The sequence below is a fragment of the Neoarius graeffei genome, chromosome 1 (assembly GCF_027579695.1).
Source record: "Neoarius graeffei isolate fNeoGra1 chromosome 1, fNeoGra1.pri, whole genome shotgun sequence".
Lineage (NCBI taxonomy): Eukaryota > Metazoa > Chordata > Actinopteri > Siluriformes > Ariidae > Neoarius > Neoarius graeffei.
In genome coordinates, this window is record NC_083569.1 from 71,953,105 (window position 1) to 71,969,648 (window position 16,544).

Consider the following 16,544-nt stretch of genomic DNA (forward strand, 5'->3'; position numbering starts at 1 on the left):
TGATGATATGGAGGTGCATTAGTGCACATATGGGAAGGCACCATTAATGCAGAATGATATATACAGGTTTTGGAACAATATGCTGCCATCCAGACATTTTTTTCAGGTATGACCTTGGTTATTTCAGCAAGATAATGCCAAACCACTTTCTACACGCATTACAAATGCATGGCTCCATAGTAAGAGCCCAGGTGCTAAACTGGCCTGCCTGCAGTCCAGACCTGTCTCCCACTGAAAACATTTGGTGCATCATGACACACGAAATACAACAGAGGAGATCCTGAACTGATGAGAAATGAAATTGTATATCAGGCAAGAATGGGACAACATTTCTCTTTCAAAACTACAGCAAGTGGTCTCCTTGGTTCCCAAATGTTTACAGACCGTTGTTAAAAGTAAAGGGTGATGCAATACAGTGGTAAACATGCCCTGTCCCAACCTTTTTGAAATATCCTGCTGGCATCATATTCAAAATTAATATATTTTTCATAAAAAGCAAAAACATCTCAGTTTCAATATCTGGTGTTTTTGTATCATTTTCAATAAAATAAGAGCTTTCATGATTTGCAAATTATATTGTGTTTATGTTTTACACAGTTTCCCAACTTTTTTGGAATTTGGTTCATAGATAAGCATTTATTTGTATTGTTTCAGGGGGATAGCAGTGATATTACTCTGATTACAGTAATCACTTATACTCTGGTACATTATCACTGCTACATCTCTGAGTGAAAAGACACTAGCAAGCATTTTTATTTTTCTGCTGTTTCTCTGGGAAAAGCATATATATATTTTTTTAAACAAGATATGCATAGATAATGCTTACAGAACAAAAAAAAAAAATTAGAAAAGTAAATTTGGTCATGAACATAAACACTTGCAGGAAATTAACAGTTTATCTATGACATGCATGGTTTGGACAAGAAGCTGTTTCCCGAGAAGGTGGATTAAAACAAACTGCTCAGACTGAAATATAATTCATACTGTGAAACTGAGGGATATCAGATATCTCTCAAAACATACAATAGAAATGTTCTGTATTACCTTAATTTAAAAAAAAAAAAATTCATGAATATGACTAGAAACCATGATCAGAATAATTTGAGACAATCAAGGGTTGACTGCCTTCATGCAGTCTTTTACACAGTGTTGATATCAGTGTGGATAAAGAAAACACTGGTGATCAAAAAGCAAAGATAAAACAAAGCAGTGCAGTGGCACAGCAACACTTAAACTGAAATGAGCTGCTCATTATGGCCTAGAGACCTAATGGGGCTCAGGTTCAAAGGTCAAGGGTGAAAACATGCCATAGATTACAGATTCCGAACTGAATCCTCTTCCGGTGTCGCAGCCAGTTTGATTGGGGGAGGCGGCGGCACACTTGTGAAGTAACACTAAATCTTCCAGCCCATGTCTGTATATTAAAGGATAGCGAGATAAACAGGTACAACCTTGCACCTGCTGGCTATGGGCTTTTAATATCAGCACTACGACGTTTCAGCTTCTCAGGGTTGTTGGAAGCCATTTGGGAGAAATCCCTAAAGATATCCTGATAGGTCTCATCACCTGCAGAGTGACAGTGAGAAGGGATGGAGTGAAAAAGAGAAGGGGTTGAATTAATGACAAATCATTTCCACAATTTTATATACAGTACCAGTCAAAAGTTTGGACACACCTACTTCAATGTCTTGTCTTTACTTTTATTAATTAAAAGACACTTCATATCTTAAATTAATGATGGATGTCATTTCTGTTTACTTAGCTGAGCGGTTCTTGACATATGATTACTACAGCTGTGGAATAGGGCTATTTACTGTTTGATCTCAAACGCATTAAGGCGGCAAAAAATTGCACCAATTAACTTTTGACGAGGCACACTTGTTAATTGAAAAGCATTCCAGGTGACTACCTCATGAAGCTGGTTAAGATAATGCCAATAGTGTACAAAGCGTCAAGGTAAACGCTGGCTACTACTTTGAAGAATCTAAAATATGAAACATCGTTGTTTTTTTTTTTTAAAACACTTTTGTTTACCACACAATTCCATACTTGTTCCAGATGTTATTTCATAGTTTTGATGTCTTCAGTATTGGTCTACAATGTAGAAAATAGTCACAACATGGAAAAATCTATGAACAACTGGTACTGGATCAAATTTTTAATGAACGTTTGCAATACGTTTTTCTAATGTCAGGTTAAGTGTAGGCTTTTCCACTCTAGTTCTGGCAATAGAACAGTACATTAATGTACACTGCTTCCTTCCTTATTTCATCCAATTGACCGTGTGCTTTATATTTTGCACACCTGATACTCCACAGCTTCTTGTAAAATACTCCACCAGTACACAAGACAGCAGAATTGATCTCTAGCTTTTCTTAATAAAGTATTCCGTTAGTGATTGTTATGGCAGTATGTCAATGGCACAAAAATGAAAAGGACTGCAAAAACATGCATGCAAGTAGAGACACAAACAGACAGACACAGATCCATTCAACAGGCTCTTTAATACAACAGATGTTGTATTAAAATGTTAGTATTTAAAAAAAAAAAGCAGCATTTCTAAAGTAAAACCAGGGATTTACACTGCAACAGGTGCATCTTTAATTTCATTTTCCTTCTCTCCTAAAATTGTGAAACAATGGAAAGACTAAAAGCAACATGCGACATACAGCGAGTGGGACAAAGTGCTGCTTAGGGATGTACTGATCGGAGATTGAGTATCATTATTGGACAACACTGGTCTAAAATCCTGGATTGATATTGGATCGGAATCATCAGCGCACTGGTGCAGGTTTCTTAACACCTGATATCAGTATCGTGTCAGTCTCAGGTATCAGCCAATCTAGAGGCATCTAATATTAGCATCACGTCAATGTATTATTAGTTCAGCTTTAATAGAAGAGCAGGAAATGTGGAAAAGGAAGTAAAGGCACAACAGCTTGCAGGATCCATTACCTGTGACACGCAGTGCAGACGACACACTGCAAGCAGTGGAAGCTTGGCCGCCCATCTCAGGACAAACACAAAACACACGCACAGAGACAGCGAGAGACATTTACACAGAGACACTGACAGAGACAAGCTGCCCTTATGAAGCTTCTCAGCAACAAAAAGAAGTCGGCAAAACTGCAGATATTTACCACAGTGAGTGCTTAACAAGCATATGCCAATAGGACAGTCCTCAATGCTTAAGCATTTTCCTCTATTGCTTTTCACCAAAAGTGCATTAGAAGCATGAAACAGCTTATTACTATGTGACATTATCCCTTTCCTCACAGTGTTCCCCTCTTCCAAACAGCATGTAAAACTTTTAAGAGTTAAAGAAATATACATAATGTACATAATTACATATACTGACTATGTACAATTATACAGGGCATTAAATTATACATAAACACTTTATATTACACAAAAACAAAAGGTTCGCTGTAGCTTTCTATGCTGGTGGAAGGATAATCTACAATATAGTGACTTTCTGGTGCGTTCAGTTCATAGTAAGACAGTGTCAGCTTGGTAAAGGGCTCTTTGTTAAAGGGTTTATATTGGTTTGTATCAAGTTTTACCACTTTGTATGTACTGTACAGGGTTGGGAGATATGGCAAAATGATCTTGTTATACTTCAAGATATTTCCGATGCTTTTTAGGTTGGCAAATTAGTAATGCCACGAAAAGAAATCTGAAGGTTTCAGTCATATGATAAAATGATTACATCCTTGAACAAATTATTTCATGGGAAATACTTAACAGTTGGATTTTAAAGGAGCAGTGACGTCTAAAAGCCCCCTGCTGGCTGTAAAGGGAATTGAATTTGCAATAAAACAATTTAGGAGACTTTTCATTTACCCCTCCCAGCACCAAATATTCTGCTGAAATTAGATCTGCCTTGTCTCTTTTTTCCTTTTCTTTGGGGGGAAACAAGGAAGAGCTTATCAGCTCAGCTTTGGTTGGGGATGGGGCCAATGTCTCAGCCACAGAAATTAGAAAAAACATACGATAAAGTTCTATCATATAGAATCAGCCAAATGGAATAGAGCAGAGTTATAAAAGTACTGATTATACCCACAATACTTTTAGAAAAGTATATTGTAACATAATTGATCAGTGTTTATGTATTTTATCATCATAACCCTGCCCCCTGCACATATCCACTGAAGAACCACAGAATTTCATTTCAGCATGACATTACTTGGATGCCTATATTATAGTGACAAATTGTGCCACCTATTCGTTCTGCCCTCCCAGACCCCACCCACTAAGATGGTTTTTAAAGGCTTGAAAGCTTTTTTTAGTCTGACCAATTACAGCCCCAGACCCGCCTCCCCCAGCACCACCCAGCCCCTCAGAGTGACCTGATTGAGCGAAGCCGTCCATCTCTCGCATCTCTTTGTTCATCTTGGCTATTCGGAGGCTGTGGAGAAAAGGAAAGAGATATTCAGTCAGTCATTGTTTATACCCATTCACTCTCCAAACTTTTGCCGCTTTAAACTTCCCCCAAGTTTGTAATGTCATGCTTTGACTGAATTTATGTTCCTAGGTGATTCAAGTGTAAATTCACCCCCAGCTCTGAGCCGGACTCCATGCACGGCATAATTTTGAAAAAGTGAGCAAGGGGCTGAGGAGGAGGGTTATGGGGGGGAAATAGCATAAACTCCTGTGAATGAGAAGTCTCAGGCTATGTTTTAGTTTTAACAGCATTTTTATAATTAAATCAATTTCAGTCCAGATGAGCATTTTAGCTCTGCATCAGAAATAATCTACGTCCATGCTAACATGCCCGAAACCGCACATCAAATGACCATTTCACACACACTGGGCATGTGTGCGCCATGTAAACAGCTGATGCCATTTGTTTTCTTCCGGAAAAGGATCACGCAATAGGAGTGTGATGAATTAAGGAAGGATACGTCATGACAGATAAGACCCAATCAGGAAGTGAACATGGGTGTTGCCCGTTTACACAAACACTATCCTAGAGTTTTCAAACTAAAAGGAGGCCTGCAGTGTTTCCAGAGGTCTCCATTTTGGGGCTCAAAAACTCTAGAGTAATGTGGACACCAGGCACAAATGCAGTTTAAAAAAAAAAAAAGGTGATGCATTTTTAAACTAAAATGTATTAAATGTGGACATAACCTCAATCAGCATATACTTGAAAATGGACACAATTTCACAGACTAACTCAAGGGCAGGGCTAGGGGACATGGTGTCCACACCTGATTAGAGAGAGTATTAACACACACATACACGATGTAGAGAAGTACCAAATAGTTGACTCTACGTCAGCATTGGCCTTGTAAGGTTCAGAAGGATTTAAACCAGTAGGATTTTCAAGCCATAAAATCCAGACCTTTATAAAAATGGTAAGTTTGTCAATAATAACCCCAGCATCTGTGTTTCATCACTGTATGCTCGTAAATTTAGTTTACAGCTCAAAAAAAAAAAACCCACATTCACGTGTAGTACCGTACCTCCAAGATTCATACGGTCATTATGGAGTGAGAGCCCTCATTTGCAAATGTTAAGGAAATTTGAAAAATGGGGAATTTAACAGAAGTGGATATTTAATAACCACAATACTTTTTTACAAGACGAAAGCATTATAATTAAACTTCCTGAATGTATTTATTTTTCGTCTCATACCCCTCTCCCCTTGACTCACAGTGTAACAATATCAGCATTGGCACTCTCTACAGCTATGGTAATCGGGTCTTTCTGGCCGATGTCCTTTTTGTTGTAGTCGGCTCCTCTTTTCAGAAACAAACACACCAGCCTGACAAAACACACACACACACAGTGTAAATTGATATAACAACTGCATTGTTGAAACTAAATTAATGATCTTTTTGGTTAGTTACATTAGTTAGGTAAACCAAATGTTTTGTATTGTGTATATAAGGAGTATGTACCCTGTATGTCCCAGTATAGTAGCATGGTGTAAGGGCCCTCTTCCATTCGCGTCGGCCTGGTTAACATTTGCACCATTCTGCAGTAAGAACTCACAGGCTGCCAGAGAATTCTGCAGAGACAAGGATACATCAATGCCCTTAAAGTCTCCTTATAACCCAATTAATATTACACAGGGATGAGAGTGCATGTTGAGGAAAAAAATCTGAAAGGTAGCGGGGCGTGGGGGGTAGCCGCAGGTCCCCAGTGGGGTCCAGGGGCAACGTCTCGGTGAGGGACCAGGGGGCGAAGCTGATGGATTTTGGCGATTTAAACACCCAAAACCCATTAATTTTAGCAATGAAATATATGTATTTTTCTCGAAGTTGATATCCCAATTCAACATGCCATCAACTGAAACTTTTGTATCATGACAAGTGTTTTTTCTTAAATATCATATCCCACCTTGTTTGACTTTTTCAGCATGTTCAGTGCAACCTTTTAGGTTTTGGAACAATAGACCCATAAATCAGGGAGGAGAATGAAAAATATTTTAAAAGTCTGAAAAAAGCGAGGCGTGGCCCAGGGGGGGCATGGGGCTAATGATTTTTGGCTATTTTTTTTTTTTACCCCAAAACCATTAATTTTATCAGCAAAAAGTTGCAATTTATTTGGAAATAAATTCCCCTTCTTGGTGGACTACCAGGTGAAAATGATTAATATGGTACAAGAGACTTGTTTTTAATCAATTCACATTTGATGATTTAAAAAAAAAAAAAAAAAAAAATCAATGCACCTTTTAATATAAACGAGCTCTACAGTATTATATTTCTGCATTTTAGCTATTCATGTCTTTGAATACTCTAATCCTTTAAAATGAAGTGCAAACCAGAAAAAAAGTTCTATCATATAATTCTCTTAAGCTTTCTTCTGATGTTATCATGGTAGCAGGAGGTCTTGCGTATTAAGCAGGCAACATTCAACATCACTCATCACTTCCCTTTCAACTGTTGTGTGTACTAACTAGGATTTATCTGGACAGGATGTTGTGTAATGTAATACAGATACCATATGGTCAATCTGAAGATCGAGATGGTGATTTTGAATTAAAGAACAGGCATGTACAATGGGCATTACATATTGGAAATTTTTTTAAAATCAAAAACTAAGTTCATCTCGGCCTAAAAAATTTGGGCAGACGCTCCTGCACAGCACATGCCAGCAATTCAATAGATAGTTTTCACATGACGTCACAGAGTCGGGGATTCCCTGATGGCGGCCATCTTGGAGGGCTAGCTTACCGTACGGGTCACTGAGCACACATTGTAGCGCACGAGTTACATTCATTTATATATTATTTACATTTATAGTTACATTACTACTATTTAAAGCTAGCAATGGTGCACACTTGTATTCACGGCTATCGTAATAGGTCAGATGATGAAGTCAAGCGGAGCTTTTATGGAATTCCCACTGTACGGGAGCACGAAGGCGAGCAAACAAAGAAACTCAGCATACAAAGGAGAAATCTATGGCTTGCGAGAATCAACGGCAAGGATTATCAGCCTTCCAAACACAACAAAGTCTGCTCCGATCATTTTATAAGTGGTAAGTTGTTTAAATAAACAAATCAATTGTGTTTAAGTTTGTTTTTGGAAACCAAAACATCATGTGAACACTCTCTGGAGAATGCCTAACTGGAACCGCTGAGTGTACGTTTACATTGTAATGTACACTTAATATCGCTCGTTTGTCACGTTTCTATTTGAAACTTGTCACTTCACTCATGCAAGGGTCATTTTTGAAAAACATTTTAGGTCTATTCTGTATGATTTGATTTGTGTTTGGGATGCAAACAGCGCGCCTTTTGGCGGATGCCGCCTGAATCGCGCAGATCCGTTTTTTTTTTTTTTAGGGGGGGCGTTGGAGTGTCTGATTATAATTTCAAAGTAAATTCTGTATTAAAATTACTAAATAAGCAAATCTGTTACAGTCCATGAAACAGGAAGTATAAGGATGAGAAAAAAAACAGTTTAAATCGGGAAGCTGCGCACATTTGCGCAGCCCGAGCGGTGTGCAGGACTGCGCAAATGTGCGCAGCTTCCCGATTTAAACTGTTTTTTTCTCATCCTTATACTTCCTGTTTCATGGACTGTAACGGATTTGCTTATTTAGTAATTTTAATACAGAATTTACTTTGAAATTATAATCAGACACTCCAACGCCCCCCCTAAAAAAAAAAAAAATCGAATCTGCGCGATTCAGGCGGCATCCGCCAAAAGGTGCGCTGTGAATATATAAAGTTGTATATATCAGACAGCCTTGAAAGTTTGATGCAGTCAGTTTCAGGCTTTGGAGCAGGCTTTGGCACTTTCAGGCTTTGGCAGCCCTGCATAGTCACTTGAAAATGCATCTTTGTCCACTTCATAGGGGTCAATTCCCCCAATCAAGGCCAGTTTGTCTGCATACCGTTGTCGTGAGATGTCGTCTAATGTATCTATATACTTCTGTTTGCTTGATTTTGCCGACATTATCTTTATTTTAGAAAACTGACTATATAACTTCATAAATTCGTCCGAGATAACGTAGCCGGTAGTGGTGATGGTCCGTTTTGTTTGCCCCCCAAGATGGCGGCTGCATGCTACATTAGATAAGCTAACCCCATTTATAAAAAGATACACACTTATATATGACATGAAACTGATATATATTTTTTGGGGCGCGCGCTCTCTCTCTGCCATGCCGATCCTGTAGGCTGCACTGACTCAATACAACTGAAAACTCCGGTCCTCGAGAAAAGAGATAAAAGCCCACCCACACTGAAAGCTGATTGGCTTATTTTGCTGAGTAACCCAATCAAGATGCTCTTTGTCTGGCATGCGCTACATGAACAGGCACACAGGCAGTGTTGCCAGATTGGGTGGTTTTAAGCGCATTTTGGGGGGTTTTGAACATATTTTGGGCTGGAAAACGTCAGCAGTATCTGGCAACACTGCACACAGTCTCCCTCGCGCGCACACATTCTAAGATGCGTGATGCAGACCTTAATGTTGCGCACGCACGCTCTTGCTCGCTTCTATCAATATGCAGGAGACTCCCGGAACTTCCGGGACACTTGGGATGTCTGCGTTATAAGGTGACCACAGATCGTTAATCATACCCCCACCCCCACCCAAAAAAAAAAAAATTCAATGGATTTACATCAATCTCAAAAACGATCATTTTGGTCTGAAAAAGTCGGAAATCCGCCAATCGGCGGAAAATTCTCATCCCTGCTTACAGGTTTACATGCAAATGTGTGTTTATGTTAAACAGACCCAAAACAGCCTACACCACACTGTGCACTTTCACACTGGTCAAAATGTCAGTGCTGTTTCCTGTCACACCACATTTTCACAGCCCACATTATGCCCTTTCTGCTCTGCTCATGATGCTGACACCACAAACTACACACGCTTGCAAACATTCTTTTGAACACTTGCTCCCACATACATACACACTCACCACGGTCGCAGCCTGTATAAGTGGCGTTTTGCTTTCCTCGGCTGCATTAACCCAGTTAACATCAGCTCCATGAGCGAGCGCATCAGCCATAACAGGGAAATGCTGAAGTGCTGCAGAACGGTAGAGCAAAGCACCAGGGTGAAGACCACTCCAGTCCTCCTCTTCTTCCTCATCTGCACACACGCACACAGACAGAATAGGAGGGAGTTTAGACAGGAAGTCCGATAAAGTTTTTGGAACATCATTATGTAAATGTTGAGTGCATGGGTGTATGTATGTATGTATGTATGTATTTCGCGTGTGTGTGTGTATTATATTTTTTATATTATATATATATATATATATATATATATATATATATATATATATATATATATATATATACACACACACACACACACACACACACATACATACCCCTCTTTGGTTAGGTGTGCATGAAATATGAACATAAAAGCTACACACGTAGTGTTTTTATTTGAGAAAAGTCTTAGAGTGCATATTTTTCTGGCACTCAATATTTCTATGGCTATTTTGAAAAAGTAGAACAAAATTTGCAAGCTTGCAAATAGTGCATAGTTTGGATGAAATTACACAAGTTCTTGTGAGAGCCCATATTCCAGAATTGCCTGTTTAAATGAAAAGGGGAAAATCTTATAATTTTATTATAATATTCTGAGAGCAGCATATAGTCATACTCATCACAAGTCTAATAATTGTTAAACTATCTATTGGGACATTTAAAAGATTTATAATAATAATAATAATAATAATAATAATAATAAGGTTTAAAACTAATCAAAAGTCATCTTAGTCATAACTTGAACTTAATTTGTTCTGGTCTTGTTCTGAAGTTGTGTGTAGCAGTCATGGCTAAATCATTACAAATGCCAAACCAGATGATTCGGTTTACATATAGAGCAATAATAAATTAATAAATATTACACAAAATAAATAAAATTTGTTGAATGCAAATATATAGATGTGTGAATGGTTAGAGAGAGACACACACACACACACACACACACACACACACACACACACACACCTTTGTGAGAGCCAGTACTGTTCATGATTTCAGTTGGGGTCAGGCCTGCAGAAAACATCAAATGAAATTTATTCACTTAATTTGTGTGAGACACAAGCTGGGATGCATGCAGTAAACAGCCAACAGTAGTGTATTTATCTATCTGCAACTATTTTATATAAAAAAACAAAATGTATTTATATTCACATGTGAAGTGTGTGTGTGAGATGTCTAACCTGTGTTCCGTGCCAGGGTGGCCCTGTTGGGTTTGGGTTTGAGGGGAGGACGTTGGTTTAGCTTGTCCTGTGTTGTTGCTCGATGACGGCGTGCACTGGAGCGACGCAGTGGTGTCCCACGCCCAGTTTCAGGAAGCTTGTGGATGAATTTTTTCTCCACATATTTTGAACGTATCCATGACTCTTTATCCTGCCTGAAAAAATGACAGAACAATGCAATCTTATATTCTATAACACATGATCAAAACACATTCACTGATGAACCGACATTCCTCCTCGACATCTTCACAATTCATGCATACACTACTAGTCAAAAGTCTAGATACGCCTAATTCAATGGGTTTTTTTTCTTTAGTTTTATAAATTGAAAAAAAGACACTTCATGTCTTAAAGTAATGATGGATGTCGTTTCTCTTTACTTAGCTGAATGGTTCTTGACATCATACGGAATACTACAGTTGTGGAATCTGGCCATTTACTGTATTGTTATTATTTACTATTTGATCTTAAACACATTAAGAAGGCAAGAAATTGTACTAATTAAACTTTTGACGAGGCACACCCGTTAATTGAAAAAGCATTCCAGGTGACTACCTCATGAAGCTGGTTAAGATAATGCCAATAGTGTGCAAAGCATCATCAAGGTAAACGCTGGCTACTTTGAAGAATCTAAAATATCAAACATTGTTTTTTTTTTTTTTTAAACACATACACAGACTACGTTCAGACTGCACCCTGAAACGACCCATATCCGATTTTTTGCCCATATGCGACCTGTATCTGATTTGTTATTGACAATCTGAACGACACAGATCCAATTTTTTCACATGCGACCCCGGCCGCTTGGATATGTGGTCCCAATTCCGATGCATATCCGATATTTTCACATGCGACTGCAGTCTGACTGGACAGGTCGCATTCATGCGACCTACACGTCATCAACAGACAAACGTCACTATTCTGCGTTGGCTAATCCCGCCTCTTTGGTGGAAAACAACAACATTTGTACAGTGTTCAGAATTTAAATAGACTTTTATAGAATTGATCAAGCTAATGGTGGATTTGGTAGGGACCTGGATGTTGATCTGTTAGCCTGATTAAATAAAACAGTTTCTATAACTGATTTATAACTTAAACCATCCTGTATTACAAGATTATAAGATCGTTCTGAAAATTTCCAGTAATTTGACACCTTCGGTCTCATTCGATTACGTTCATTATGTCTTATATTGAATATTGTTAGTTTTTTCTTTTTTATCAGACATCTACAACCCTTCGGTCTCATTACTCTGCTGCCCACATTAATCAGATTGTGCGCGTTCTGCCGCCGCCACAAAAATCACATCGCCAGGTCTCGCCTCATCTCCATCGCAAACTGCACTGGTGTTTCTGCACCTTGAGCCAGCGCTGAGAGAAGTTGCAGAATTCAGCTGGCTATAAACAATCTAAATAAATATTTATAAAAATGTAGAAAAAGTTTATTAATATGACGAAATAAATATGTGCAAATTATTAAGAGTTTGGTAATACAGCGGCCGTATCCCAAATGACTGCCTACTGAAGCTCGAGTGCACTATATAGAGTTTAAAAATCCATTACTTCCTAGTAACATGTAGTGCACTTATATAGAAATTAGAGACACATTTAGGAGTCAACCCTCGTTACCAGGCTACACGTTTTCATTTCAGTTCAGAAACAAAAACACACACGAGACCTCACACTAACACTAACCAGATGATTAAACAAACAAACAAAAAAAAACCAAATCATTAAACATGAAGAGTGCACTTTTTTTGTTTATGTATTAGGTAGATGTGCTTATTACGTGTCAATTTGCGCATGCGGGACACTTTTGGGTCGTTTTCCGTTCATATTGGAGATCGCATACAAGTCTCATATAATTGGTAATGTGAACGGCCTAACAAAAAAAAATCGGATCACACAACAAATCGGATATGGGTCGTTTCAGGTTGCAGTCTGAACGTAGTGTTATATACACACACACACACATACATATTATATATAAAATGTCAGTTTTGATGTCTTCAGTATTGTTCTCCAAACTCTTGACTGGTACTGTATGCATGCATGCATGTTGCTCACAACACAGCAATTTTCGATTTCAATTAAACTCATGCTGCAACCTATTTATTAATATGCATGTCAGAAACAGCTTGCATCACTGTTACCTGTCATTCCTCTCTGATGTGCATGCAGGGAAGAAAAGCATAAAGACTGAGGTTTTTTTTGTTTGTTTATTGTGTGTGGGGTTTTTTTTAGTAGTCTGAGGTGTGACAGTAATGTATGTCTCGTAATGTCCGTGAAGAGACAGCAGAGGGCAGCATAATAGTTCATCCACAAAAAGCATTACTTGGTGACTCGGTGAAATCTTAAATTTACGTTTACTCTATTAGCAGACACTTTATATAAAAGTGACCAACAACTCAGTTAAGCAGATGAAGGTTAAAGGCCTTGCTCAGTGATAGCTTGGCAGTGCCGGGATTTGAGCTCACAACATTCTGATTAGCAGCCCAAAGCCAACACTAACTTGGCCTTGTACCCAATCCACATTTTGTTGTAATTTTGATTACCAAGCAACCTGGATCATAACAAAATACTTGTGCTGATGTTGGTTACCAAAGCAAGACTTATGGGTGGAGCTGGACAACTCATCAAATGCATCATTAGGATATTATGGTTCCTCATTCAGGTCTTCTGATAGCTACTTTAAAATAATGCTTATCTAACATTATTCAGTGCAACATTACTCAGTAACACTCCCACTGAGTACAATGGAAAACCAAGAAAATTCTGTTTAGTTGCCTGCTTAAAATGTCTAATGCCTCCGACTTTCACAGGTACCATAAAGAAATGGGAAATAGACGCAACCAGGGTACAGGTAGCATGCATTCAGATTACTAAAAGGATATGCCTTAAACCATGGGTGTCAAACTCTGGCCCGCGGGCCAAATTTGTCCCACAGTGCAATTATATTTGGCCCGTGAGGCAATCCCAAATGACTACTCGTCGGATTTGTGTATACAGCGCATTCACCACTAATACTACAAATCCCATAATGCGCTGCTGTTGTTTTGGTGCGTCAATCAGGACAGGACCCAGAAACGCAGTAGGACGTCCAAACGTTCAACGACAAACGGACAGTTGCCATAGCGACTTCACGCTACAACTTTCACCAGATCTCTACCGCCGTGTTCCCATGCGCACAGTTTACTGAAAAACTCAGTGTACTTGGCGCTGAGTTTAGCCGGCGATTTGCTGACTCTGATGTCCAGAAATGTAGGTTTGAACTGCTCAGTAATCCCTTCGCAGTTGATGTGGAAAACGCACCAACCAACCTCCAAATGGAGCTGATTGAATTCCAGTGTAATGACACGCTGAAGTCAAAGTACGATGCTGTGGGCGCCGCACAGTTTCCACAGTTCATCCCTGACACAATGCCTCAGCTCCGCACCCAAGCTGCTCAGATGCTCTCCATGCTCGGCAGCACTCACCTATGTGAGCAACTTTTCTCCTCAATGAAGATGACCAAAACATCTCACAGGAGACGTCTGACTGATGAACACCTTCGCTCGATACTGAGGATTTCCTCAGCTCAGAGCCTGAGCCCAGACATTGATGAACTAGCATCCAAGAAGAGATGCCAGGTATCTGGCTTGGGCACATCAGATTAGATCAGTGTGTAGCAAACTGAGCAATAATTAACCTTTTCTTTATGCACTTTTTCTTGCTACTCCAAGGCATGGGCTTGAATGGTTGATTGATTTATTTTTAAAATTATTAGCCTGTGGAAAAAATTTTGATATTTAAATCAGAAGGCTGCAAATAGAAAAGAGGCATACGATTTTTATTTAAATTTCATTTAATAAATTAATGCCATTGATGTGTTTTTTTTTTATATTTGAAATTCGATTTAGCATGTCTGCACTATTGTTATATATTGCATAGTAATAAGCGTTGCTTGTTCCATATCCAATGTTAAAGCAAAACTTGTTTGGGTCCATATTAAAAAGATTCATTTGTTCAATGTTGGCCCGCGACTTTGTTCAAGTTTTAAATTTTGGCCCACTGTGTATTCAAGTTTGACACCCCTGCCTTAAACCAATATGGTTTTATACTGAACAGGTGTTTGTTTGTGGTCGGTGAAGGCGAGTGTAAAACAGGATAGACTGAGTACCTGGGATTGGAAGGGTGTGGTTTCTTTATTGTAATTTCATCAATGCGTGCCTCGTAGATCCGGTTAATGGCAGTGTTTCCCAACTCACACATCAGCTACACACACACACACACACACACACACACACACAGAGAGAGAGAGAGAGAGAGAGAGAGAGAGAGAGAGGGTGGGGGGGGTGAATAATCAAGGTCACACCTCAAAAACAGACATGAAACCTTGCTTATATAAAAAAAAAAAGAATTAGAAAAGTTAAAGCAACACTGGTCTGTGTGTTTTACTTTTATGAGTTCAGGCTCCCATGAGTCCAGAGTTAGAGAGCGTACTTTAGAGAAATGGACACCTAGACTCCTACAGAGACAGAAAAAAAACAAAACAGGTGCCTGTTAGTGATGGGATGTGCACCAGTACAAATAAATATTTTAAACACAGTTTTATTTTAATGCATTTCCACTATGGCGTAGCAAAACTAAAGATGACTGATGTCTCTGTATTTACAGTATAAGGATGTGGTCAGAGAGTTTAGTGAAAAGGTCAATGGTGCTCGCTGTTTTGAAACCCAGACAAACACGAGGTGTGACCAGAAGGTTCTGGGACTGTTCTTGAGAACGAACGGAGCGCAGCAAGGTCATGTGTGTGCAGTAGGAGCAAGCAGTAACTGGTTACTGTTAGTATACCGCGTGATATTGTGCTGTCAACATCGGGACCGGTGTTACATGCGTTTTTGTGACAATGTGCACATGCGCAATTGCGATTTATGCAACGCGCAATCATTTGCAATCAGCAGTGGAGATCCTTGAAATGCTCCAGCAAGCCTAAGGCAATGACGGAATGAGGTGGGCATTGGGTTTTGAGTGGCATTTGCACTTCAAAAGGGGCAGGACATCACAGCACCCTTGCTTCATTGCTGGAGGCTTGCTGAAGCATTTCCAGGGTCTCTGTTGCTGATTCTCCGAGTTTGACACAGAATGAGGTTTGCTCTCTGGTCCATAGTAAAAAAAAACCACAATGTAGCGCAGGTCCGGTTGTTGACAACGCGATGTCGTGGCATACTGAAATCATAAGAGTCACTGCTCACTCCTGCTGTACGGTACATGCATGACTTTGCGCTCCATTTATCTGCAAGAGGAACAGTCCCGGAACTTTTTGATCACACCTTGTACAGTCGCTCTATTCAGTTTCAGACTAGAACACTTGACTGCTAGTGAGACAGAGCTTTCTGATCCGATAGGCAAGATGATTGACAGCCAAGTAGAGAAAACTCCTTGTCCTGGATATTTGTGGTCCATATAATAAACAATTATGCCACAAAATTGAGTTGTATATGAGCTGATGTACGTACAAAGGTCCCATGTATGAATGAGTGAGTGGAATAAAGGTTTTATTCTATCCACATTCACTGGATTTTAAGAAACAGAGCATTTTTATTTTTTGCAAATCTGACAAATAAAAACTTTACACAAAACGTCCGACAATCATTTCTGCTTGGGCAGACTTCGTAAAAACCTAACCATCGCTGCATGAATTGACCTGCGTTTTTTTTTTTTGAGAAAGTGCCGTCTTGCCGAGGTACAGAATAGCTTTAGACATTTATTTAATTCTTCCTTGGACATTTCACTTATGTAATTTTCAAATTTCTTCAAGCTTTGGAACCAGTTAAAAAACAAGAAAAAAAAATTTTTTTAAATGCTTTAAAATGAATGGA

General features: G+C 39.1%; 1 protein-coding gene across 1 annotated transcript in view; it reads right to left on the reverse strand.

The window, feature by feature from the left end:
- Positions 1 to 616: 616 nt before the first annotated feature.
- acap1 (ArfGAP with coiled-coil, ankyrin repeat and PH domains 1) overlaps positions 617 to 16,544 on the reverse strand; it is a 66,456-nt gene continuing 50,528 nt past the window's right edge. The window contains exons 15-23 of the mRNA XM_060920345.1: positions 15,121 to 15,190; positions 14,843 to 14,937; positions 10,648 to 10,841; positions 10,433 to 10,477; positions 9,385 to 9,557; positions 5,904 to 6,013; positions 5,657 to 5,767; positions 4,350 to 4,408; positions 617 to 1,566 (exon numbers count right to left, since the gene is read on the reverse strand). Coding sequence (XP_060776328.1) covers positions 1,466 to 1,566; positions 4,350 to 4,408; positions 5,657 to 5,767; positions 5,904 to 6,013; positions 9,385 to 9,557; positions 10,433 to 10,477; positions 10,648 to 10,841; positions 14,843 to 14,937; positions 15,121 to 15,190 — 958 coding nt within the window. The 3' untranslated portion in view covers positions 617 to 1,465. The remainder of the gene's footprint in view (positions 1,567 to 4,349; positions 4,409 to 5,656; positions 5,768 to 5,903; positions 6,014 to 9,384; positions 9,558 to 10,432; positions 10,478 to 10,647; positions 10,842 to 14,842; positions 14,938 to 15,120; positions 15,191 to 16,544) is intronic.